Below are 26,425 nucleotides of genomic sequence, written 5' to 3'. Positions count from 1 at the left end.
ACGATAAAAGGCAACACGAGAGGTTACTACATGCGTTTGCTTTTGAAAATAGATGGACAGAAGTGAACACATTTCACCAAAGGACAAAGACGCAGGATCTTTCAAAGGAGCCAATTGTGACAACAGCCAATACATTTGAGGTGAAATCCATTAAAGGAACAGAGACTTACATGTTTGTTCGTCCGCGACATGAAATGCCAAGAAGTGCTGTCGAAGACGATTTTTGTAATCAGACCAGTCTTCTGCCATCTCGTCGTAAGGAGGAAAAGTAGGTAGAGACAACGATGAGAGATGCCCCGCATTTTATGCCGCGACGAAATCACGAATCGCATTTGTGAGAAGCATTTGCTGTTATATGAGACCTTGCAATAGTTGCTCTAAAGTAGCCATGGAAACATGTCGGTCAACGATGGAAAAGAAAAATCACTACCTCGTCGCCAATTGTAATAACTTCAAGCTGAACAAACATATTTCAAGGAAGATGCAATACATGAAAGTCACAGATCAAGTAAACAGACAGAGTAAGATGTGTGTACAGTTTAACAGTCAAATCATAACTGAGTCCAAGTCTAGCGGCCACTGGCTGCATGGCTGGCAGACAGTGCCGCATGTAGAGGACACGCGTAACTGCACGGTGGCACTTTGAAAGATCAGTGAGTCACAACAGGGAGAAAAAAATTGGTGAAGTAAATGTAAAGTTTGAACAGTTAGAAGCCAGATTTACAGAGACTGAGAGTAAACTTGAGACTACTGTTAGACTGGGAGAGAAGCAGAGGGACTGTGGGATAGGAAAGGTGTTGGTAGTTTTGTGGGATAGGGAAAGTGTTAGTAGTTAAAGAGGAAGATGTGCAAATTGATCCTGAGAGGCAGATCTAGGTGCAAGAACAAAAATGTAAAATGTATTAAAGGCAGACAGATGTAGAATTCAGGTCAATCATGGCAGAGATTTCTGAATGCCATGATGAGATTAGAAGGGGAAATGAATATTTTGAAAGAAACTGTTAATAATGTAGCAGCTGGACGGCATAAAGGATAAGTTTGCAACTGGCATAAGTGAGTTTGCTAAAATTAAATTTTTAGAAAGGCTGTGAGAAGGAGTGTCTCAAACCTGGACTAATCAAAATGTCGACCAGTTTGCAGGTTACATACATTGGGAACAATGTTCTAGAAAAAGTATTGGGGACAGGCAAAGTAATTTGAATGGGCTATGTTACAGAAGTGGGAAGGAAATCATGAAGGAGTTCTGTGCTAGAGAGCTGGATAAATTAATTCATCTGGATAGGCCACTGGGTGTGCTAACAGAAATTTCAGCTTCGACTAGAAGGTTGCCAGAATCCTTGCAATGGGAACTCATAAACAGTCCTGATTTTGCAGAAGAATTTCTCAACTTTATTGAAAGTATGGATAGGCTATATGTTACAGACCAAGGTGTGTTAGACAGAGAGAGAACAGTAGGAATCAGGGCAAGGAATATTAATTATAATAAAAACAATTTTAAAGAGCACAGTGATCATAAATGGAGGAATGAGAGGACTGATGTGTTCAGTGATGATTTGGGCAGCCGTATTATGGTATTTCATGATTACTCTGCAAGACTGCATTACTGCCAAGGATCATGTGACCATTTTGGCTGATCAGATCCATCCCATGGTGCAACGTTTGTTTCCCAATGGTAATTCTGTGTTCCAACAAGACAGAGCCACTGTTGGCACTACTTGCATCATCCAGGACTGGCTTTGTGAGTACGAGGATGAAATGCTGCATCTGCCCTGGCCACCACAGTCACTTCATCTCAATATTATTGAGCCTTTGGGTCTGTTTTGGAGATAATGGTGTGTGATCACTAATCCACCTCTATCAACATGGCATGAACTTGCCATTATTTTTCAGGAAGAATTATGTAAGATTCCCTTGAAAACCATACAGGACATGTATTTGTCCATGTCGATATGACTGGAAGTTGTTTTGAAAGCCAACAGGTTTCCTACACCACATTAGCCAGGGCATTGTGTTTTGTTTTGATGTTTCCATATTTTGCCCAATCCCTGTATGTGGGAGCAATATATTGGGACTGTATTTAATGAATTATTTAAAGGAAATACAGAAACTGATTATGGGGAAAGATGTAAAAGTATATCTATAATGGAGGACGAGAGTAGAGAGTAAATTGCCATTGATACATTGAGGGGAATAGAATTAAATAGGATAACTGATGTAAGTGTAAGGAGCTGGTGGAACTACCATTAACTTGTGTAAAAATTAAAACAGCAGAGTATAAATCAAGAAAGAATTTTATTGAATTTCAAAATCAGTGATTATCATTTTAAGGTAAGTTTTTGTAATTCCGTGTCTGGCAATGAAAATTACATTTGGGATGGATTTTTCATATAAATATGATTGCAACACGAACAATATAAGGAAAAATATAGTTTGCTACTCACCGTAGAGATGGCAGGCACAATGAAAAGGCTGTTACACGTTTAGTTTTCAGCCAAAGCCTTCTTCAGAAAAGGAAACACATACACTTTCATTCACACAAGCAAGCACACATCACAAACAGATGATTGCCATGTCTGGCAGCTTGAACCAAAATGCAGTTGTCATAGTGAATGGAAACAGCAATTGAAGGGGGTGAGGAAGGGGAAGGGACAGCAGGCTATGGGTGGGTGCAGGGACTAGAAGGAGGCATGATAAGACTGCCACTAGGTGCAATGTTGGGAGGCTGTTGAGCAGGGAGGGTGGGAGGGAAGGGGGAAGATGAGTGAATGCATTGGCAGTGGACGGCACACAAATAAGGTTAAGAGACTTGTATGTGATGGAGGTGATAGGACAGAGGGAACAGAAACTGTTGGGTGGAGGGTATGGGGACCAAAGGTTGAGGCTAGGATGATTTCCGATAAGGATAACTCCCAGCTGTGCAGTTCAGAAAAGCTGATGGTGGAGGGGAGGATCCAGATGGCACAGGCTGCTAAGCAGCCATTGAAATCAAGCATGTTATGTTCAGTTGCATGTTGTGCCACATGGTCATCTACCTTGCTCCCTGGCAGAAGGCCAGTTATCTCACTCCTTCACCTATAAACTCTGCCAGATTGATCACATCCCAGAGATCCATCATAACTTCCAGTCCCTACTTAAAGCCTTAGACCTTTGCCAGAGCCTCTCCATTGAATATACGAGCTGCGTTTTTTAAGTAAGTACCATTTTGAAATTAAAAAAGGATGTGCTAAGATATCTCAATAATTTTATTTTTACATGAAAGCCTGTACCTTAATCTACTTTTCTACATAATTTCCGTCAATACTGAGGCACTTGTCACAACGTTGTACCAGTTTTTGAATACCCTCCTCAGAGAAGTTTGCTGCCTGACTTGTTAACATCTGCATCACCACTGTTTTGACTTTGTCATCATCTTGAAGACGCTGACTGCCCAGGTGTTTCTTCAAGTTCAGGAACAGATGGTAGTTACTGGGTGCAAGATTGGGGCTGTATGGAGGCTGATCTAGAGTTTCCCATCGAAAAGATGTGACAAGATCTTTGGTCTGATTTGCCACATGTGGAAGGGCATTGTTTTGCAGCAAAACGATGCCCTTGCTCAACTTTACACGTCTTTTGTTCTGAATTGAACGGCGCAGATTGTGCAATGTCTTACAGTAAGCTACTGCATTGATTGTCTCATTATGAGGCAGAAATTCCACAAGCAATACTCCTTTTCTGTCCCAAAAAACTGTGCACATGATTTTCCAGGCAGAAATTGTTTGCTTAAACTTAACTTTTTTTGGATGAATCTGAATGCCACCATTCCATGGAGTGTTGCTTTGATTCTGTTGTGACACAGGCCACCCATGTGTCATCACCTGTAACAATTTGGCTTAATAAATCATCACCGTCGTTGTGGTACAGCTCAAGGAAAGTCAATGCACTGTCTAAACATTTGGTTTTGTGCACATCCATCAACATTTTTGGTACCAAACGTGCGCACAATTTTCGGTAATTCAAGTGCTCGGTCACAGTGCCATACAAAACACTACAAGAAACATTAGGAAAGTCATCCTGCAAGGAGATAATCGTAAAGCATCTGTTTTCTCTCACCTTATTGACCACTTCCTGCACCAAACTTTCATTAACGACTGAAGGACACCCACTCCATTGTTCATCATGCACATTTGTGCAGCCATCTTTAAATGCTCTCACTCACTTTGTTACCATTCCATCACTCATAATGTTTTCTCCATAAACTGCACAGATCCCATGATGAATATCTATTGCTTTTAGGCCTTTAGCACTATGAAATCTTATAACAGCCCATACTTCACAGTCGGCGGGACTCACGATTATTGGAGGCATCTTAAACACTCAGTACACAATGTAAACAAGGAAGAATCAGACTGTAATGGAGTCAGTGCGTAGAGTGTGTGTGTGTGTGTGTGTGTGTGTGTGTGTGTGTGTGTGTGTTGGGGCTTATGGGCGCTCAACGTCAAGGTCATCAGTGCACTGACACACATTAAAGGGAATGAATGTGGATAAACCTAATAAAACCGAAACACACACGCAAAGAAAGCAGGAAAAGAAGGAAAATGCGACATAAGAAAGTAGAATGTAAGGAAAGGGAAAATGTAGCAACAAGAATGCCACAGTAAATTGTCATTGGCTGGCCACTTACATAAAATATGGGTGAGCTTGTCACACAGTGAGTAAATTAAAATCTCTAGTACCTTCCGCCATGGAAGTCGAACACACGCCAGAACAAATGGACATGGTCAGCCCATAGAGGGCTCCGCCTCTGTGGAGGCTGTTCCGTGCAGCGGCTCTCGTGCAGCGAGGGCACCACCGCTACGCCATGTGCAGACAGCTGCCAATAGCCACTCCCTCCGGTTTCATATATAGGCACCCGCTCTGCCCTAATCCAGTCAGTCTGGTACTCGCTCTGGATTTCGTTTCTATCTCTGCAGTACTGTGTTCTGGTTGTTGCTCATTGTTGACATTTGCCTGGCCCTGGTTCTGAGTGGATTTACTGTTGGTGTTTGGTGTTGTGGTTTCCACAAGCCTCCATTGTTTATCTCTTCTTTGTTGTGTCGGTCATAGTCAGTCGTGGTAGGTTGTTGTCAGTTGTCGTTGGTCTGCCGCCTGACTCGTCCTGTGTTTACCCGGTGGTGCGTGCTACACCACTGGCGGCTTCCCCGCCTGGTGGCTCCGATCTGCAGCCCAAGGCATTCCTGCGGTTGGTTTTGGTTACTACAAAATACTCTCCCTAAAATCTTTGTAAAAACATTTGACATGGCACAGAACTTTAAAACTTTAACCACATTCATCGAGTGTTGCCTAAAAGAGATGGTAGGTCAGAAAATAAAAATGCAATCCAATAAAATGTGGTGCACAGTGACCTGGCCGCCACAAGCACCACACATAGGAGGGTCCTCCCGCCGGAGCAGGAAGCCATGTGTAGATAACAGATATAGGTACCCAGTGCGCATGTGCAGAATGGCGATAGTAGTGCTATGGCCGCGGTGTGGCAAAACAGTACTTACTCAAAAAACACGCCTTGTATTTCCCTCCTCACCCCTATATCACCCTGTACACCCATCTTCTACAGGCTCCCCAAAATCCACAAACTCAACAATCCTGGATGCCCCACTGTAGCTGTTTATTGTTCCCCCACTGAAAAGATTTTGACTCTTATTGACCAATACCCATATCTAGCCTCTCATGTCAAATATACTAACCATTTCCTTCACCGACTCTCCACAATCTCCATTCCTTTACTTCCTGGTTCTCTACTGGCCACTGTTACACCTCCTTGCCATACACCAACATCTCTCATCCCCATAGTCTTGCCATTATTGAACACTACCTCACCCAATGTTCTTCAGACTCCAAACCCACTACCACATCCCCATATACACCTTTCTAACTTTATCCTTACTCACAACTACTTCTCCTTTTGAAAGGAAGGTATACAAATAAACCTGTAGTATAGTCATGGGCATCCATGTCGCGCCCTCCTATGCAAACCTGTTTATGGGCCATCTAGAGGAGACCTCCTCCTATACTCCCAAAACATCAAACCCCTAGTCTGTTTCAGGTTCAGTGATGATATCTTCATGATGTGGACTTAGGGGCAAGGCACCCTATCTTCATTCCTTCACAACCTCAACACTTCCTCTCCCTCTGCTTCACCTGGTCCTCCTCAAACCACTGTGCCCCCTTCCTGGATGTTGCCCTCCTCCTCTCTGATGGCTATACCACACCTCTGTCCACATTAAACCCACCAAAGACCAACAGAACACGCATTTTGACAGCTGTCATCCCTTCTGCAAAGAAAGAAAAAGGCCTCTCACATGCAGTCTGGCCACCTGGGAGTGGTGTATCTGCAGTGACAAGACCTTCCTTGTCCACTCACCAAGGCCTTCATAGACAGGCACTATCCCCCAGCCCTATTACCCATTTCATTATGAGTGACCACTGACTTTGAGCTCATATACTGGTCACATCACATGATGAACAAGTGATATGTGTGTTATACCTTGCTGGAATTCTGGAAATGTCTGCTTTTATTTGGTGTAGGAATATTACATTTATACAGTATACAGTTGAAAAGGGGGCAATATACATAATAATATTTAAGAGAAAGGGTGCTTTTGTTTGATCATTTTTTGGAAAGCATCAAATTTGAGCAGTCATAGAAGTCAGACCACAATTAGGAGAAAAACTTCTTTTGCGCAGTTTAAAGATACAACCATGCTCAACTTACAGACAAACTTTCATTGCTTTCCAATTAGTTGTTTTGTCCTAATAATGATGGGTGTAGATTACTGCATTTGCCTAATGATGATTCACATCAACAAGGTGAAAAGTGTAAATGCAAGCTCTGTTGTTGCCTTTCACATACATTATGTTTTTATACACATAAATCTACATAATGTGCTAATATCACATCTTTAATTTATTTTGTTTTTCATTTCTATGCACCCTGTGCTCATGTGTGCTATGTTGCCAGACCTACGAATAGTATTTCCACTTCATTGTTCATTGTTGCAGTGTTTACATCTTGGCTTCCTGTCAGACAGGAAATAATTGTGCTCCTATTCATTGTTGTGTATTCATGTGTGACAGTGCTTGTAATATAATTAGTTGCCTTATACTTGTGTGAAACCGCACATCATTTATGGAGTTCTGGGAAGTCTATGGTGATTGTGCACATGTTTACTTTGAGGTCAAAAAAGAACAGAGTCCAAGCAGTTCTGTGTCATAGCCAGTAAAGAGAACTGCTGAGTGTCTTGGTATCAGTGAAAGTACAGTGAGTGAATTTCAAGAGAATACACAGAAACTATATGTCTTATATCGCAAAAAATAATTCTGATAGATGACAGAAGTTTGTACTGAATGATTTTACACAGGGAGTCATAAGAAGAAAAATTCATGACTTCTATGTGGAAGATTTTCCTGATATGAGTGAAGCAACCCTTTGGCATACTATTCAAATAATGGGCTTCAGATACAAGAAGTTCAACAATTAACCTTTGATGGTGGAAAATAACCAAGTAGCAGGAAAAAGAGATGAGCTCTTGCAGGAAATGAGACACTTGTGCAACACTGGGTGATGTATTTATTAGACTGATGAGAGTTGGTTTGGTGTAAATCATTCCAGAAAGTCTGGTTGGTAGGAACAAAAAATGCCTTTTGCATCAGAAAATGTATATGAGTATCACAGAGGAAGTGCTCAAGAGTAGAATGATTGGAAAGGAAGAATTCAAACACCATCCATTTCTGGAAAAAGGATTACAATGTGCCACATTGTGAATGCAGATGGTTTCAAGCAAAATGTTGGTTTATGTCTTATTGGGTGAAAAAGACATGCAAATTTACATTCTGAAATGAATGCCAGACACTAAGAGGAGTGTTCTTCAAAATTTACCAAACTGATCTGCAATTGTTTTAGATCAGGCTGCATATGACATGATGATAAACCCAATATAATGAAATCCATCTATGAACTGGAGAAAGGGTTCTATTATTGAATGGACGGAAAGCAATAATGTAGAGCTTCCATCTAATGCTACATCATATGAGGAATTTACTAAAGCTAGCCAACTGGAGCATGTGTGACTGTGCTTCAGGGTGCAGGAATACCTTTTGGAAAGTATATTGTGATCAGTGGACAAGGACATTAAACTTTTGTGGTTTCCTGTAGTGCACTGCGAATTGAACACCACTGAATTTATTTGGGCATTTACCAAGAACAAGGTAGCAAAGGAACAAGAATTTTAAAGTAAATGACGCTTTACAGTTGTGTTGTTCTGCTCTAGAAAGTATTCCCCAAAGTGTCTGGAGGAATTCAGTGAGTCGTGCACACAAACTTGAAAGCAGTTATGCACAAAGGGCCCATGGTCTTGATATACCAATAGAACCATTGCTGATCCAAGTAGACAACTGCAATAGCAGCAACAAGACCTCAGCCAGCAGTGAAAGCAATTAAGGTAAGTTTTATTTCAGTCATCGTTCTTTACTCTAAAATTTATTTGAGGTAATTGACTTTTGCATTTATTGTTGAGATGTGTTATACAGGTGTTCATTTGCTTTGAGCTGCTTGTGCATAAAGCATTTATTTGTGATTTTACATATTATCTCTCTGAAGTCACAACAAAAACTGAATGCGGAAATGCTGTACTGGAATGTGACTACGAAGTTGCCATTCTTCACTGATCTCCACCACAGCCTAGCATATATTGCAGCTACTAGCACAATTGCTTTGCAAGCTCTTAACTAAAAAACATGATGAGTATTCTTTAGTAAAGACGTATGATGCAACCAACAAAATTTCAAGCTTAACACCAGTGCCTTCACTGTCGCAATAGCTACAACAGTAAGCTCAATTACAGAATCTTGCGTTTAACATTACAGTGATGAAACAAGTACTCAGAAAATAACAAATATGTGCCTGTAAATAGAACGAGGTTGTATCTTTAAACTGTTCAAAGGAAATTTTTCTCTTAATTACAGTCTGATTTTTTACATATCCTTAAAGTTGACACTCACAGAAAAATGCAAGAAAAAGCCCAGTTTCTCTTAAATATTACCATGTATGTTGCCCCCATTTCAACTAAGATGTAATATTCATATACTAAATAAAAGTAGACATTTCAACAATTCTGGCGGGGTATAACATATCAATGTTTGTAATGCAATGTGATCAGAATATGAGCTCAGATTCAGGGGTCAGTCATTATGAAGTGGATAATAGTCTATAAACAGATCTGTGCCATTTTCTACACACCCACAATTGTCCCACCATTCTCAAGAACCAGCTAAAAAGAAGTGCCCCTTTCATTATTCAATACCACCTTGGACATGATCAACTGGAACATATCCTTCATCAGGTCTTTGATTACCTTTTGTCCTGACCTTAAATGAGGGACATCGTACCCAAAATCCATCCCACTCCTCCTTAAGTGGTGTTACGTCATTCACCCAACATCCACATCATCCTAATCCACCCCTATCCCTGTGGAATACCAGGTGCAGGACCTGCCCTATACACCCAGCCAGCAGTTCCTTTTCCAATCCTGTCACAGGCTTATCCTACCCTATCAGTGTGGTTGGGCCACATGTGAAAGCAACAATGTCATATACCAGCTATGCTTCAATCTTTGCAGAGCCTTTTATACTGGTATCAGTACAATCAGCTGTCCATCAGGATAAACAGCTACCACCAAGTTGTGGCCAAGAAGAAACTAGACCACTCTGTGGCACAACATTCAGATAAACACAATATGACTGATTTCAAAGGCTGCTTCACAAACTAGGCCACTTGGATCTTTCCCTCCACCACCATCTTTCCTGAATGGCACAGATAGGAGTTATCCTTGTATCCTTGTGACACATTCTTTGCTCCCAAAATTATCCCGGCCTCAACTTAAAGTAATCTATTGATTCCACACCTTCCATCCAAAGGTGTCCAGCCCCTCTGTCCTAACATCTCCCCACTCACACCCCTTCATCCTCGTTCTGTGTCACCCTCTGCTAGCACACTCGCCTGTCTTTCCCCGTCTCTGCTCCATGCTCCTCTCCTTCCCTCCCCACCCCTTGCCTCCCCCCCCCCCCCCCCACTGCCTCACTACCCAACAGTCTTCCAATTGCTACACCTGGTGGCAGTTTTGTCTTGCCTCCTTCTATTCCCTGCACACTCCACCATAGAGCACTCTCCTTTCCCCCCACCTGCACCTCACTATCCTTTGCCTTTGCCCACCCCTCTCCAGATTGCTGCTGCCAATGCAACAGTTGCCCGTGTCCACCGTCTGGCCACCACTCATTGGCCTGACCTTCTCTTCTGCCCCCCATGACTCCCCATTCGCTAGCCACCCATCTCATGCCAACTTTTCGTTCTCTCTCATATCATTGATCGATCTCACCACTATGTCATGACACTCAACCCGCCCTCACGCCACCCCCACTCCCCCCCCCCCCCCCCCCCCCCAACATTGGCCTAATCCAGAAAGGCCCTTCCTCTTTCACATCTCCACCTGCCACTCTCTGACTTCTTTCTCTTTCCTCATCCTCCCCCCCCCCCCCCCCCCCACTCTATCGCCTCAAGATGATTGTCTGCCACTGCCATCACTGCCACTGCCACGAAGATGAGGCCAGGATAATGGCCTTTAGCTTTCAATTCACTCCTACTGTCCCTCCTCCTCTCCTTTACTCTGTCATTTAGTTGTAATCTACTGGCTAGCCAATGGGCCGTTCTCTTTCCTCAAACTCCTGCTGTCCCTTCTACTGTCCTGTCACCTTTCATTTTTAAATACCATGCTGGCCAGTCAATCGGGCCGTTTGCTTTCCTGCTTCTTCTGCTATCCCTCTGAATATTCTATAATCTTCTTTTTTTTAACCATGCAAGAAGTAGAAGCGCCCAAAAGGTGCTAAGACTTCACCCACAGCAGAGGGTTCAACCCTCCGTCACGTGCGTCTGTGTCTGCAACAGTTGCACTCCAATATGAGCTGCCAGAGACAGCAGTCATGTGTGTATGAGATATGCTTGCTTGTGTGAATGAATATATGTCTGTGTGTGTGTGTGTGTGTGTGTGTGTGTGTGTGTGTGTGTGTGTGTGTGTGTGTTTACTTTTCTGAAGAAGACTCTGGCTTTCTATTTTTTCCTTATATTGCTGATATTCCAATCTGGATTATCCATTATATGACTGCAACATTATATTGATGGGGTAGAATTGTAACATTTGATGCTGGAAGGTACTGAAAAATATTGTATTCAAGTGAGGATTGAAAAGGGATTAAGCATTGTCTCTGCTGCTAACAGAAAATAAGGAAACTGGAAAGTCTACAGATGGATAAATAAATAAACAAACAGATAAAAATAGAGATCTGTACAACAAAACTGAGAGTATACACTGAAAAATCATGAGCATGATTATGCTGTAATATCTAAAGTGTTTGTATGTATAAATTTTGTTTTAAGTAGCTATAAGAATTTTGGATGGTTCTCTTGTGTGTCTGTGTGGGTTTGCCTATGAGCAATAGGCATATAGAATTCTCATATGAATCATGTTTATTAAGGAATGAGCTGAGATTTAATTAGTATATTCACTGTTACAGCCATAAATAAGAGTGAATTGGGGACATGAATATGTTTTTTAAATTGAAATGGAACTTTGAAGAGTATGGAAGAATGTAAAAGTATGCAAATATTTGCACTGATGTGTATGTATTGTATTTCTTATCTGAATAAGCCTCAGTTGAGAGCATGTGGTGGTACAGTTTTACTAACCATCATAGGATTTGAAGTTGTGGCTCAGCAACCCACTGGACAGCAAACCCCATCTCCTCTCATGTCTTGCTGCAGTTACAGGGAGTACTCCCCAGCAACTAGTCACCTAGATGACACTCAACAAATCCTATCATTTTTTAATACCTTGTACAGAGAACATACTGCTCATAACATTACACACCCCGAGTTCACATCATATTAGCCTGCTAACAGTGACACAAAGTCACAGTAATCAGCCACTTGTATGTTTGTCAGTTTGTTTATCTTTATACTATATACCTCTTTACTTCTGTATGCATCCTCTTTGGTTTGAATGTGGCACAGTACTTACAGTAGAATATCTTTGGCTTCCCTCTGACAACCATGCCTCCATCCTTGCTACCCTCCCTGTTTTCCTTTCCTTGTTGCTTCATAACCTGGGTTGTGAGTAACTGAATCTACTTTCCCTTCTTCCCTTTCTTTCCCCTCTCTCTTCCCTGATGAAGGAACATTTGTTCCAAAAGCTAGGAATGTAAATTTTCGGTTCTGTTTTTTGTGTATCTATCAGCTGTACTGAGCTGAGGTAAGTACTGGCCAGCCCCTCTGTCTCTTTGTTAGTATTTGTTTCATATCTTTATATGAGATTTTCCATTAATCATTTAGATCAGCTCTATGAAGAGTGTGTTTCATGACTATGGAATGGCAGAAAGCACAAGCTCAGGGTAATTCCAGCTATGCTGCGGGAGGTGGTATTGAAATAGGAACATAATCAAGTTTTAGCATACCGAAGGGGCTATAAACAACAGAACAATATGTGACAGAGCAATTTTGGTACTGAATATGGTGACAGTTATCAGACAGTATGTAAAAAAACTATATTCTGACTTGGGTCACTAACATATTCTGTTACAGAGATTACCAGAAACCACCAAACTATTTGGGATGAATGGATTGGACATTTTGGTTCTTTTGGGCAAACATCAAAGGGAAATTGTTGTGCATTAACAACAATAGATCATCATTCATGCTATGTGGAGATGGTCAAATGAACACTCCAATACAGTGGCACAAGCAATGGTCAATAGTTGGTTGTTAAAATTCAGAACCCCAGAGATGTTTATTATGGACCAAGGTAGTAACATCTTGTTAGAACTAATTAAACAGCTGTGTCATTTATTGCATATTTTCAAGTGAAGAACAATAGCATTATGCCCAGAAGCAAATGGCAGAATGTAATGGGTACACAGGACAATAGCAGAGTGTCACTATGTCAATAGTCACCACAATGACAGGGACACACTACTGCAGCATATAATTCAGAGTTCCATGAGACTGCAGGCTTATCACCATGGCCGGAAGATGTCTTCACCACTTAAAAGATTGAAACCCAGAAGAGGGAAGGATTGCGAATTGGTGTAAGAACCTGCAAAAAGTTACAATACATTAGGACCTGGCAAAGAGAAAATAAGGCAATGGAGTACCAGGTTGCCTTAATACCTTGTCAGACAATGGGAGATGCTGACAAGTCCATGTGCCCCATTCAGGAACACCAAAAAGTTCTACACACTTTATCAGGTTTTGTACCAAGTAGTAGAAATGATCTTACTGGTAAATTTCAGTTTATAGCTACCTACTTGGTTGGACGTATTTGACCCTAGCAGGGTGCACAAGAAGCTTTGCCTTCATTATCAGCATTGGTCTCAAAAGAGGGGAGAGGTGGTAAGGAAGGTTGATGATTCTGCTCACACTACAGCTTTGAACTTAACATATCCTCTGCTGTACCTGCCAGCCAGTCCTTTCAGAGTCTCGTCAGCAAAGAACCAAAACTTCCTGAATGAAAGCCTTGACACCAGTGTAATAAAATCTCTTAAAAAGCTAATAGCACAGAATGGGCACATCACTGCCGGACATCTTTTTTTTTACCACTCTCTATAGAACCCTGGAGACCATTGTCAGATCATGCTCATGGGAATCTCATTGTCATGAACTTTCTTAGTCACCATTTGCATCGCCTACGTCCAGTATTAGCAAAGAAATAATTGCCCTCCTGAGCTCACATTCCATCATCTGCCAACCTAGTGGGTCAACCACCATGTGAGTAGTAAATGTGGTTAGCAGTAATTGTAAATAAGAAGCATAAAGAAACAAACTTTACATAACAAGTGTGGGAAAGTAGAAATGTAAACACAACAAATCATGTAATGGATGTCCAAATTATTCACAAGGGAGGATGAATAAACGTGACTTCGGCTCCCGTGGGCCACAAATGATGGGTCACAAGTTACAAAAATATACTGGCAAGCCCTGCAGTATATTTGCCTGTGTCCTGCACTCTGAAAGCTGCCTCAGGACAGGCCAGCCTGCACCACATACAACACCTGAGGCAGTGCTTTTGAGGTGTGTGTGACAACAAGCAGGGCTTTTATCAGAACAACACTGCCCGGACAAGATCCACCCACCTGGATCTTCAGCCCAGCCAAACATCATTCACACTGGAGATGTGTCTCTTGTCTGGGTCTACTGACATGACCACCACAGGCATTACGCTGCATTTCAACTTCAGCCCTGAATATGGATCCATCCTCAACAACAATGTAGACTCAGCACCAGCCGGCTGCCCCATGCTTCTGCACCAGCTACTAGATGCAGCCACAGTCAAACTACTGCCATTAGCTTGATGCTCTTGGGCATTTAACAGGATACACTCTGGTGGAGCCATTCAGTGCACACCAGTGCCTAGTATCCATCTTCTCGGAGATACTGGGTTTGCTTGGGTCGCTGTAGGGATGGCTTGCTACCTCTCAGTCTGCTGACAGCAGACTTGCTGTTGGGTGCTCTCAACAGGATGACTGTGCTGATACTTATTACTCTGCTAGGCCACACCAGCTGGCTGCCACCAGCACTGTTGACATCCAATTCCACCATCTCAGCAAGTCTCATCTATGGGCGCCGGCCAACTCTTTTGTATTGAATGAGATGTCAATAAAGCTGGTTGTCATCTGAGAGCAATGTCTGGCTCCACCAATAAGTAACATCTTGATGGCCAGACTGCCATCTTGCCATCATTGGATGACTTCATAGCTATCAGCAACTCAGGTTGCCACAATATGTTATTGTGCAGGTGTACAACTGTGTTGCACAGATTGTAAGTCGATGACTGAATGATGCACTATGTTGCACCATATACAGTTTAAGAAGATATCTGCACATCATTTTGACCATGAAATTTCTGAATTTTTCGTCCTTCCTAGTGCTTAAAATGTTATTCCTTCCTGTTGTCTAATGCATTTGGGTCATAGGTGAAGTATATGTGAGCACACCTATGGTGTAGTGTGGCTTTGTAATTTGTAGTCTTCTACAATAGCTCTGCTGTGTAAAAATGAATGTAGCATGAGTAGTCCTTGACAATTTATTTTTGTCCATGGTCATATGGTAAAATAGTGTTATTATTAACTTGTGCAGGTGGGGAGGGCCAGTGATTGTGGAAATTAGAGATGAATGTCAGGCATATATTTTGCCACTACATTTACTTTATGTTTGAACTACAGCTCAATGTTGGCTTTATGAGGAAGTGACCAAAAAATATTAGAGGACTATTTCAGCAATGGTTACATCTGGCATGAGTGCAAAACATTGCTGAAATTGCTGCTGCACCAAGAAAACAGTGTAATTTACTGTCTCTAGCCTGACGACCAAACAAACTAAAGCCACAGTCTTACATATTGCACTAGGAAGTGCTCAATTGCAGTACAGACAGTCATTTCTAGGAGTGTAAATGTGTAATGAATGAAAAGCCTGTTTCACATATTCCTTGTGGGTGCCGATGCAATGGACAGATGAGAATTAACATGTTGGATGTTATTGCTACACAAAATACTGCTTCTGTTTTAATCACTCACCTATGTAACATGCCAAATAGTCAAAGAATATTAACAGATATTCTCTGTATCTTCTGATGACATCTGCTGTAGTTTTAGATTAAATATTAGATGCTAATTTGTGTGTACAGTCACAGCCTAAGACCCAAACAGCAACAGTCAGACTTGTTTGAATCCCTTAAAAGGTTGTAAGAAGAACTGCATATTGTCTTAAAATGGTATGACATGCATGTTCTAAAAGTGTTGTGAGAAAATCATGCTATGGAGTATGAACGAACGAGGATTCTGGTACAGACATCGAGATACTGGGACAGCGTTGTTAGAGAGGCCATCGAAATTCGCACCAATGACGACCTCATAAACCGTGACTGTGGCTATAATCTTAGCAAGGCCTGGGAACCAGCAATTGGGTTAATCAAGAGTAAATCGAGCAAACATATAGTTCTGACGACCACGGCGGACAGAGCCATCACCCCGACGTCATCTCAGACGCCGTTGCAATCTGTTCCACCGCGCAACCATGGTGCGGGGCATGGATGGTGGAGGGAGTGCACCGCAGGTGGAGGGTATTTAAATCGGCTGCTGCCGCGACCGAACCCAGTTCCCTCTGAGCAGCCATAGCATATGGATCTCAGTGCTGGCACGTTCACAGGAGCTCAGTCCGTCAGTTCACCTGATGATGGCGACATGTATGATCGCTGAAATATTGTGCCCGTTGGACACTGTAGATTGGCAGTACACCTGTGGATATTTTGATTATGGAGCAGAAATGTTTGTTATTTGCGGTGGAACAAAAAAATGCACCTGCCTGAAATCGGCCTTTTTCACACACCAGTTTTTTTCGTTTGGAGGACAAGTTATTGTACCGGTGCTTGGGAGGAAACACACAAAATTCTGATGAAAGTTGGAACGCGTGTGTTTGGAAGTTAGCCCCCAAGCATTTGCATTCTGGTGTGACGACTGTGGCGATTGCGCCTTCCCTGACAGTGAGCAGCTTCAACAAAGGGTATTCAGCATTTCTGAAGACCATGACAATGATGGACATCACCCAGTGACTCCATTTGACACAGTTGGCCAAGCATTTGGACGACCACCGGATTCAAGCGGCCGAGAACTGCTTGTCACCGGCTGTACGAGCAGCTCTGGAGCAGCGCAGGATGGCCAAGATCAAGCAGAATGCCCTCTATGAGGAAGAGGAAGGACTAGTTTATGGACCTGGTCTAGCAGATTGAACGTACATTGCATAATATTGCATTTATATGCAGTCAAAACTTCAAACACGTTTTCTCGAAATGGCGTTTTTTTTTTATTGGGCGGTATGGTAACTTTAAATCTACTGAACCGATTGGCATGATTCTTCATTTCTGACGAAGCTAACTAAATTGCCTAGGAGTTGTACCACTTTTATTCTGATCCATCAACTATAAATATTTTTAATTGGCCGACTAAGTCAAAAAATCGATGAAAAACACCTATTTCTTTTCAAATGGTCGCCATTTTGTTTCCTATGGTCCAAGTGAGGTACAACTCCTAAACAATCTTATATACTTCGCTAATGTCAACTCAATTTTGATTTCACATGATCCGGCTGACCTGTGACATACCACGCATGGAGGTCTACATCAAAATTTTGTTTTATTCCAATGGCACTTCTGCCTTTGCTCTTCGACAAATCTGGCAAAAAAAATTCCAGTTTGTAGAGGAAATATCAATAAACATTTTGACCAAATTTGATATTGATATATATAACATATCCCAAGAAAAAAATTCTCAAAGAACATGCTTTTTTTGGGCCAAAGATAGTAAACCTCCCCTTAAGGGTTCTGATGTAGAGAAAGTTATTTACACTTACAGTGAAATGGAGTGAGTGTATGGTTTCATTGGCTGGGAGGCCCCACCCGGGGAAGTTCGGCCATCAAGTGCAAGTCTTATTTCAGTCAACACCACATTGGGTGACTTGTATGCCGATGATGAGGATGGAATGATGGTAAAGACAGCACAACACCCAGTCCCCAAGCAGAGAAAATCTCCCATCCAGCTGGGAATCGAACCCAGGCCCACTTGTATGTGAGGCAAGCACGTTACCACCAAGCTAAGCAGGCGGACACTTACAGTGAGGATGTACTTGATTCATTAGATTATAAATTAGAGGCTACTGGCATTTTCTGTGACCTGTTAAAAGCCTTTGACTGTGTGGACCACAGCATTCTTTTAAGTAAATTAAGAATATTATGGTGTCCCTGGCAATACTGTGAAATGGTCTGAGTCTTATCTATCAAACAGGAAACAAAGGGTCTTGTTGCAAAATACCTGTGCAGTAAGCAGTCAGCCTTCATCTGATTAGGAATTAATTACATGTGGTGTTCCTCGAGATTCCATTGCTTTTTATTGTGTATATTGCCAAATGCTAAGTTTGTTTTGTTTGAAGATGATACAAACATTGCAATAAGTAGCAAGTCAAGTACAGATTTAGAATTTGATGTTAATCAAATTTTCACTGACATTAAATAATGGTTTAAAGCTAATTCACTGTCATTAAATTTTGAGAAGACCCACTATATACAGTTCAGAACCTCTAAGAGGTTTCCTTCCAGCATGTGTATAACGTATGAAGACATGCAGTGGTTGACAGAGTTAAATTTGTGGGATTACAACTCAATAATAAATTCAGGTGGGAAGGGCATATCACAGAATTGCTTAAGTGCCTAAACGAGTCAGTATTTGCAATGAGAATGATGTCAGATGTAGGAGATATAAATATAAAAAACTTGCATACTTTGCTTACTTTCATTCTATTATGTCATATGGGATCATATTCGGGGGTAACTCATCAAACCGAGCAAAAGCTTTTAGGGTGCAAAAGTGTGTGATAAGAATCATTTGTGGTGTAAATTCAAGATCACCAAGTAGAAATCTGTTCAAAGAAATTTGTATTCTAACCACTGCTTCTCAGTATATTTATACCTTAACAAAATTTGTCACAAGTAATACATCTCTATTTCCAGCCAATAGCTCAATACATATTATCATTACTAGGAATATGAACACTCTACATGAAGACCTAAAATCACTTACTTTGGTCCAAAAAGGCGTCCAATAGTCAGGAAGCCACATTTTCAATAAATTGCCAGCAACCATTAAAAACTTGAATTCAAATAAAGCACAGTTTAAACAGAGTTTGAAAGACTTTTTGATAGGCAACTCCTTCTATTCTATAGATGAGTATCTTAACAGAGACTGTTAAGCCACCTTAAGTAAAAATGTCTATCAGATTTCAGCTTTGACAGCACTTGGTCACAAAAATCAAAATTAGGTATTTTGTTTATGATAAATTTATTAATAGTGAATAACAGTGTTTCATTCTGACAGCATGTCAAGTCAGTAAATATTAACTGTTCCACTTCATGGCACTGTAATCACCTATTTTGACAATCTCCTGACAAATGATCAGGGTAGTAAGTATTATATTCAAATGTTTTATGTTTTTATGTTATATTTTCTGACATGCTCCACACCCATGAGAATCATCTCAATTTTTAGGTCTATGGAATGAAAACTGGATCTAATCTAATTTAATATAATCTTTTAATATACCTTTTAAAAATCAGCATAAATGTATCTCTTCTCCAAAAAAGTCCCAAACTGCTATCAGTGATGCATTATTAAAAATGTCCTATGGTCTTATTTATAGACACATTTCATGTTGTACACAATTATGAAGCAGTGCAGCAAACCAACAAATATATAGATCACTGAATTAGAGAAGAAGATCACTGGATGCATTGCAAACCTATTACCAAAGCAGTCATGTGAAATAATAGCAAATTCTAGACATACCTGGAATATTTCTCAATAAGACATATATTTAAAGAAAACTGCTCACACTGGTGAATAAATAAATAAATAAATAAATAAATATATATATATATATACAATTACAGTGCTAACTGGAAAGATAACTACCATATGCACACAAAAGACCAAAATTAAGATACAAAAATCCTGAAACAGCTGGACACATATTTTATTAAAAATAAAAAACTTCCTTACAACATAAAAAAATATAAAAACATTGCCTAAATTCAAATCCAAATGGAGATGTCACCAAATTTTGGCTGACAATGTAAAGGAGTTTTTACAAGCCAGTACACAACTTATCCACAATATGAAATAAATTTTGCATTTATATCCTTTTCAGTTTATCTACTATCAAATAATATGACTGTAAATGTAATATATTCATGTGTACAACTGTATCTTGTGAATTTTGACTTAAAGTTGAAACTTCTGCAAAATAAGAAAATTGCTTTTAGTATGACATAAACTTTAAATCCTTACATAATTATGTCAAAAGTGCCTGACATGATACATTACTCATATTTTCACATGTTTTGTAACTCTTGTATTTATATTTTGATATATCCAGTATCATTACGAAAGTGACCAGCAGATTAAAAATGAATAAATGTTCATGAGTAGGCTCTGTATTACTTTCTGGAACAGGGAAGTAAATACATCACTCTTTTGTGCCAAGTGAGAAACTAATTTCTAACAACTGTCTGACATTAACTAATTCTTGTAAAGAAAATCAATTAAAGTTTATGTGCTTTAAGATTTCCGTTACACAATAAACATTACTGATGTTTCTAGATGCTGTGTGTTGTGAAACCTTTGCAGATGCTCCACAAAAATATTTCAGAATTTTAGTGAGACCATGCAGTACAATACTCAATGGCCACAAAAGAATTTCAGTTCACATTGTAAATAGCTTTTCTATTTAGCAGACAATTTATGGCATAGGGCTGATGACATAATACTTTGGCAGCCGCATAATAGACCTTTCTACAAGACAAAAATACATTTAAAGAAGAGTGAAGAATATTTCTTTCTGTTCTAATATTATGCCTCTTCTTCTTACAACCAGTAAACATTATTTAAAAAGAAAATCAAGACTGAACAGTGGTTGAGAAGTCTGAACATGTTCTGTAGATTCAAAATGAAACTGCAGCACAGTTACATTTCATTGGTTCAGGGAAAAAAAAAAAAAAAAAAAGATGAAACTAAACTATCATCAACCCAGAAGTTGATTTTCCTCAAATTTTTTTCAGTTTTGTAAGCAAACACACAATAATATTTAACAGTGTATTTACTTGTTACATTTTATGCTTAAGTGTTCTCTGCATTATACCAAATACGTCATGTGAAAAAAATTCTTAGGTAAAGATATAGCTGTCATCAATTGTAAGGCATGTTTTTACAGTAGAGGCGACTGACCAGTGATCTAACAGGAGACCTTTGAATCTGTGGCATCTTTACCACTGAGCCACTAAGCTACACATTATTACACCTCGACACCCATGACAGTCAATAAAGAGTTGCTGAGGGTAGCAGAACAGATTAAATTCAGGACTGGTAGAAATGTGGCATATGAATCAAACTAATTTACATCAATGATTTGCTGAAGCTACAAAATGACCATGAAAATTTTGTAAAGTTTCATGATAACACTGGTCATGAGTTCAGTACCATTATACAAAAGATGATCATAATTGTACATTATTTTCAGAAATCTACCAAAACCTTTAATATGAAATTTATAGAGGTTAAAATAGATGGTAATTACAATGGTATGCTGAAGGAATTACGTTTAAGAGGCTCCATCATAATACTTTCTACAATATTGATAAGCCCCAAGAATTGGTCACCACATTATTAATAGTCAACCAAACAGAGTCTCACAATTTAGATATATCCCTCTTGTATCAGTCTAGTGAACAGTAATTGAAGAAATGGTAACAGATAAACGTTTTCCTAAAGCAAATAAGATTTCAGGGTGGACTCTGAAGTTATAAATCAGTATGCTCTTCAAAATACACAGGACATTTACTCCCATTGGTAGTAAATACATCTGTGGAAACTGACAGAAGCTACGTTCCCATAAATTATAATGTAGCATGCAAACATCAAAACTGAATTTTACAACTATAATACAGTTTTTTATATTAATTATTATTAACATGAGAAATTGTGCCTACCATTAAATAGTAAGATATACTTAGGATACATTCCTACAATTGTTGTAATACTGATAGATATAACATGGAACTGGTCTTTATAACATTTATGGTTTCATGCAGATAAAAATGACATGTGAAAGTAGAAGCTGTAGCAATATACAGGGTGTCCCAAAAAATACTGATAAGCTTTAAGGATAGGTTCCTTGCACCAAAACAAGAAAAAAATGTCTAGGGGCTCTAAAACGCACACCTTAAGAGCTATGAGCACTTGTTCAGTAGAGGAAGATGAACAAGTGTTCATGTTGAAATATGCATTTTAGACCCTATCTTTCCTGGACTTTTTTTCTTGGTTTGGTCCATACAGTCTCCTCCCAGAATTTGGAAAGCAAAGTCCCTACAGCAGAAGAGATCTGTTTCATAGTATTGAAGATGAACAAGTGATTATAGCTCTTAAGGTATCCATTTTAGAGCCCATGTTTAACAGACATTTCTTTTTGTTTTCGTGTAAGAAACCTGTCCCTGAAGTATGTTGGTGTTTTTTTAGGACATCCTGAATAAAATACGGGATATGATTTTCTGCAATGAACTTGCTGACAGCAGCATCCTAAATTCAATACCTTTTTTTTCTTTTTTCTTTCATCCTTTCTTCTGTAAGCTTTAAAACTTCATTCATTGTTCCATACAGATGCCAATTATGTGTCAATTTCTACCACTGATAGTATGACAATTGTTCCTTCCTGCATGTAATATGTTGCTAAACATGGCCTTTGTGAATGAAGTTACATTAGCATAATGACCCTCAGAAATGAAAGTATTGATCTTATTTGTAAAACAGTTCCTTAAAAATTTTGTCCTCAGAATAACTACATTTTAATGTGTAAGTGGAGTAAGGTGTTAAATATAAGGTCCAGAAAAATGTAGGCTGTCTTTCATAGTCAATACTGATGGAACAAAATGACACACTGTTACAATTCTTCCATCATGGGTGGTTTCTTGTAACTTGTCCAGTGTAGCTGGCCGCTGTTGATAAACTTCATGTGTAAGGTCTGGAGACGTTGATGGATATTCAACAGATCCTCTTCAATCTATCCATCATCAAGATAGATTTTCATCCAAATAAGCTCTGACATCTCTGTGGCAGTTACATGGAGCGCCATCTCATTGTAGATAAAATCTTTCATTTTCAAACACCTCTTGGATGGCACATAAAGTTGATGTTTGCAGCAGATGAACATACACCTCACCAGTTATGATATCTTCAAAGAAGAATGGGCCAGTCAATCTGTGCATTGACAAACCACATGACACATTAACACCCAGTGATTAACATGTTTTCAGCATGAATGTGAGAATTTTCAGGACCCCAGTACATGCAGTTGTGGCAGTTTGCAGTACCATTCAGTTTGAATTGTGCCTCATCAGACCAGATAACCCTCTCTGCAAACCATTCATCCTCATGAAGTATGCCTTTGAAGCACTCACAGTACTCCACCTTTGATCTGGATTGTCCTCATTCATAGCATGCAGTGATCTTGGAAAGTACACTTTCCACTTTGCAGCCTTCAGAGAGATGGTATGCTTGATCAGTTTACCCTGCTTTCATGTGCACCCTGCTTCATAGATTTTTGAGGTGACCTAGTAAAATGTTGCAACACAGCAGCATTGGAAGCTTACTTATTATTCTTTCCGGTCAGTCAGAGCTTTCCTTATGCATATCCTGAACAGTACTACTGGCTTTATCCCAAACACAAAAAATTGTTGTGCATGTTGGTGGCTGAGTTTCATACATGTTACACCATTGCTGTTGTACCTCCATCATGTTTCTGTACTCCCAGTACCATTTTAATATGGCCTTCCATTGCTCAAACGACAATCTTACTTTATTCATCACTGCACTGTCATCTCTTGAAAAATGTATGTCAAGATCTTTTGAGAAAACAATGGACTGCTACCACTCTAAATTGCAGCCCTATGTAATTTTGTTCCAAAAATATTTACTATCAAAGAGTGTCTACATTTTGCTGGATGCCTCTGGATATGGATGGTCACCATCACTAACTGAATCTATGAATGGATGACCAGTAACCAGCTGCTGGACATGCTGTGTGTCACGACTTGGGAGACCTTAGTCCCTGCAGTATCACACTGGTCATTTGAATACCACCAGGTAACACTAGTTTTTCTGAACTCTGAATATAGGAATTTTCTGTCCAACATATCCACCCACCCTATCACCTATTGTATTCAAGCTCTGTTAGCACGCTCAACCTCTCCTCCCGTATTCTGCGCTGTGCTTGTTTATCATAAAACAGTATAGCCAATGCCTTGTTGATATAGCCATCCTTCTCTGCCCTCACTATCTGTACCATTTGGTTGTAGTTACTGCAGTTAATTCCACTGATAACACTTTGTAATATGGGATTCTGGGTGTGTACCTTGATTTTTTCCAGGAATCTTCCACATCAAAGGAATTTTTGAAGCTGTTGTGTCTAATTAAGTATAGTTAATCTATTTTTTCTTTCTGTTAACATATTAATCAATGTTCTTTTCTCTTCAATTGATTTTACTATTTGTTCACAAGATTTTCTTTCAGTCCAGCATGTTTTTTTGGCTCCTCTCCATATCCATGTAACCACTGCTTCTAATTCTTTTCTTTTCTTATTTTCTCAGAATCCACTCTTGGCAACCATAACCTAAAGTGCTCCAAATAAATGAAGTTTTGCCATTCCTCTCTTTTCCTTTTTCTTTCTTGTCCCTAATTGCATTAATCTTTTCATTTTTCATTTTATCTTCCCCTTCTAAAACATTTTACTTCTCATTCTACCATATATGGTCCAAGACAGGCACGTAAGTTGCTTAATGACCTTTTTCCTCATGTATTTTAGTCTTCGCATTTCCTCAGCCTCAGAACACTTGAGTCTTCATTAATCTAGGATCTGAATGATTTGTACCACTCCTCCCCTCCCCCTTCCCCTCCCTCTCAAGTCCCTTCCATCCTTCTCAACCAATTCCCTTTTCCTTATTAAGAAAGGAAAGAACTAGTTCCAAGAGCTAGAAGTAGTGTTCACATTGTGCTTCAAAATATAATTTTACAGCATCACTAATTAATCTATTTTGAAGGTGAGTTTTATATTCTTTGTGTTCAAAACAGATCCTATTATTCAGAATGAAATTTTCATTCTGCAGCCAAGTGTATGCTGATATGATACTTCATGGCAGATTAAAATTGTGTGTAGGACTGAGATTCAAATTTGGGCAAGGTTTGCAGGAGAGTTTCTGTGAAGTTTGGAAGCTAGAAGACAAGGTATTGGTGGAAGTATGGCTGTGACAATGGGTTGTGAGTTGTGCTTGGATAGCACAGTTTGTAGAGCACTTGCCTATGAAAGGCAAAGGTCCTGAGTTTGAGTCTCAGTCCAGGACACAGTTTTAATCTGCTAGAAAGTTTCAGATCCTATTATTGATTAGTGTAAGTTACATACCCAAAGTGCTTTCGTTGTTTCTTCTTTTTTACACTCATTCCTTCATATGTCGCTCTTGCTAATAGCAGTTTCTTCACGTCAGGGCCTTCCAGTACATAGTTACTATACACACCACCTACCACTACAGAAGTGTCTTCCTTACGTTCCAGTATTGCTGTCTGCTCCTTTTAAAATGAGTGCAATATTTTTTTAAAAGTTAGCACTGTAGGTCCTTTCTACTATTCTGATTACGAACAACAACTGTCATATAAATACCTTCAAAAATTCTTTGTCTACCCATACATTCTCTAAATCAAGTACTCTAATTGATGAAAGCTGCAGTTGTAGCACAGTAAGAAGTGTCATACAGTCTTCTTGTGAAAGTGGATTGAATCCTATTTTCAAGACTTCAAGGCTTCTGTTTTTCTGCAGTCCACCTTTAATCATATTTATAGATGCTCCTGTTAATCTGTAGGAAAGGAAAAAGGAATACAATGAGAATATGTATGTGAATATTTCTCTCTTCACAGCAACAAACAGAAACAACATCTGTTATGAATGATTACATAATAGTACAAATGTGCTTAGTATGCTTCCGCCAATTTCTGTGACAAGCTAATAATATGCTACCAATAATGTATGTGTCATTTCTAGTACTAGCATTGTCATCTGTCTCTCTCTCTCTCTCTCTCTCTCTCTCTCTCTCTCTCACACACACACACACACACACACACACACACACACACACACACACACACACACACACACGCAGTTGCTATCTATATATCACACAACAAGAAAAGTCATTAAGGGCATGTGGTAGGGTCGGTGCATAGAAACTCCTATAAGTAACTTAAGACCAACTATAGTAAAGTGCAAGCTGGCACCTGTTTGGAAGGGTTTGGAGTGTGTTCTATTAGTGGTTTTGGGTTATTAAATTTTCTTTCTTTCATGTTTGAAATTGTCCTCTGTTGACCAGACCATTTCCACAACTTGTGCAGTGGAACAGGCCTTTGTTGTGAGCCAAATGTAGTTTATACCAGTTAGGGACTGATGGTGAGGCATGTTTTGAAAGTGTTGCCTGTAGGCAACCAATGGAAATCAGCCTTCAGCATTACAACAGGCACCCTTTATTCATGCTTCTAGTACTTCAGACTTTGATCTGCTGGAATTTACCCATGATGGTCTCTGTGAGCAGTTGGGACATGTTTGCCTTCCTGTATACTGAAATTTGTTGTTCTTTTTACCTATTTAATTCTCCTGTTATCATTTGAAGCTGCCCTTACTGGATGACCACTCCCTCCTCCTTCCTTGCTCCTGTAC

The 26,425-nt window shown here is 39.8% G+C and overlaps 1 protein-coding gene across 1 annotated transcript in view; it reads right to left on the bottom strand.

Moving 5' to 3' along the window:
* The window catches only part of LOC124795907 (leucine-rich repeat-containing protein 74B-like), a 215,191-nt gene that overhangs the window by 49,628 nt on the left and 139,138 nt on the right, over positions 1-26,425 (bottom strand). The window contains exons 6-7 of the mRNA XM_047259987.1: positions 25,379-25,571; positions 25,124-25,287 (exon numbers count right to left, since the gene is read on the bottom strand). Of these exons, the coding sequence (XP_047115943.1) occupies positions 25,124-25,287; positions 25,379-25,571 (357 nt within the window). The remainder of the gene's footprint in view (positions 1-25,123; positions 25,288-25,378; positions 25,572-26,425) is intronic.

This window comes from Schistocerca piceifrons, chromosome 4, assembly GCF_021461385.2.
Source record: "Schistocerca piceifrons isolate TAMUIC-IGC-003096 chromosome 4, iqSchPice1.1, whole genome shotgun sequence".
NCBI classification, from domain to species: domain Eukaryota; kingdom Metazoa; phylum Arthropoda; class Insecta; order Orthoptera; family Acrididae; genus Schistocerca; species Schistocerca piceifrons.
The sequence above is the reverse complement of the archived record's forward strand: the minus strand, read 5'-3'. Positions and strand labels throughout refer to the sequence as shown.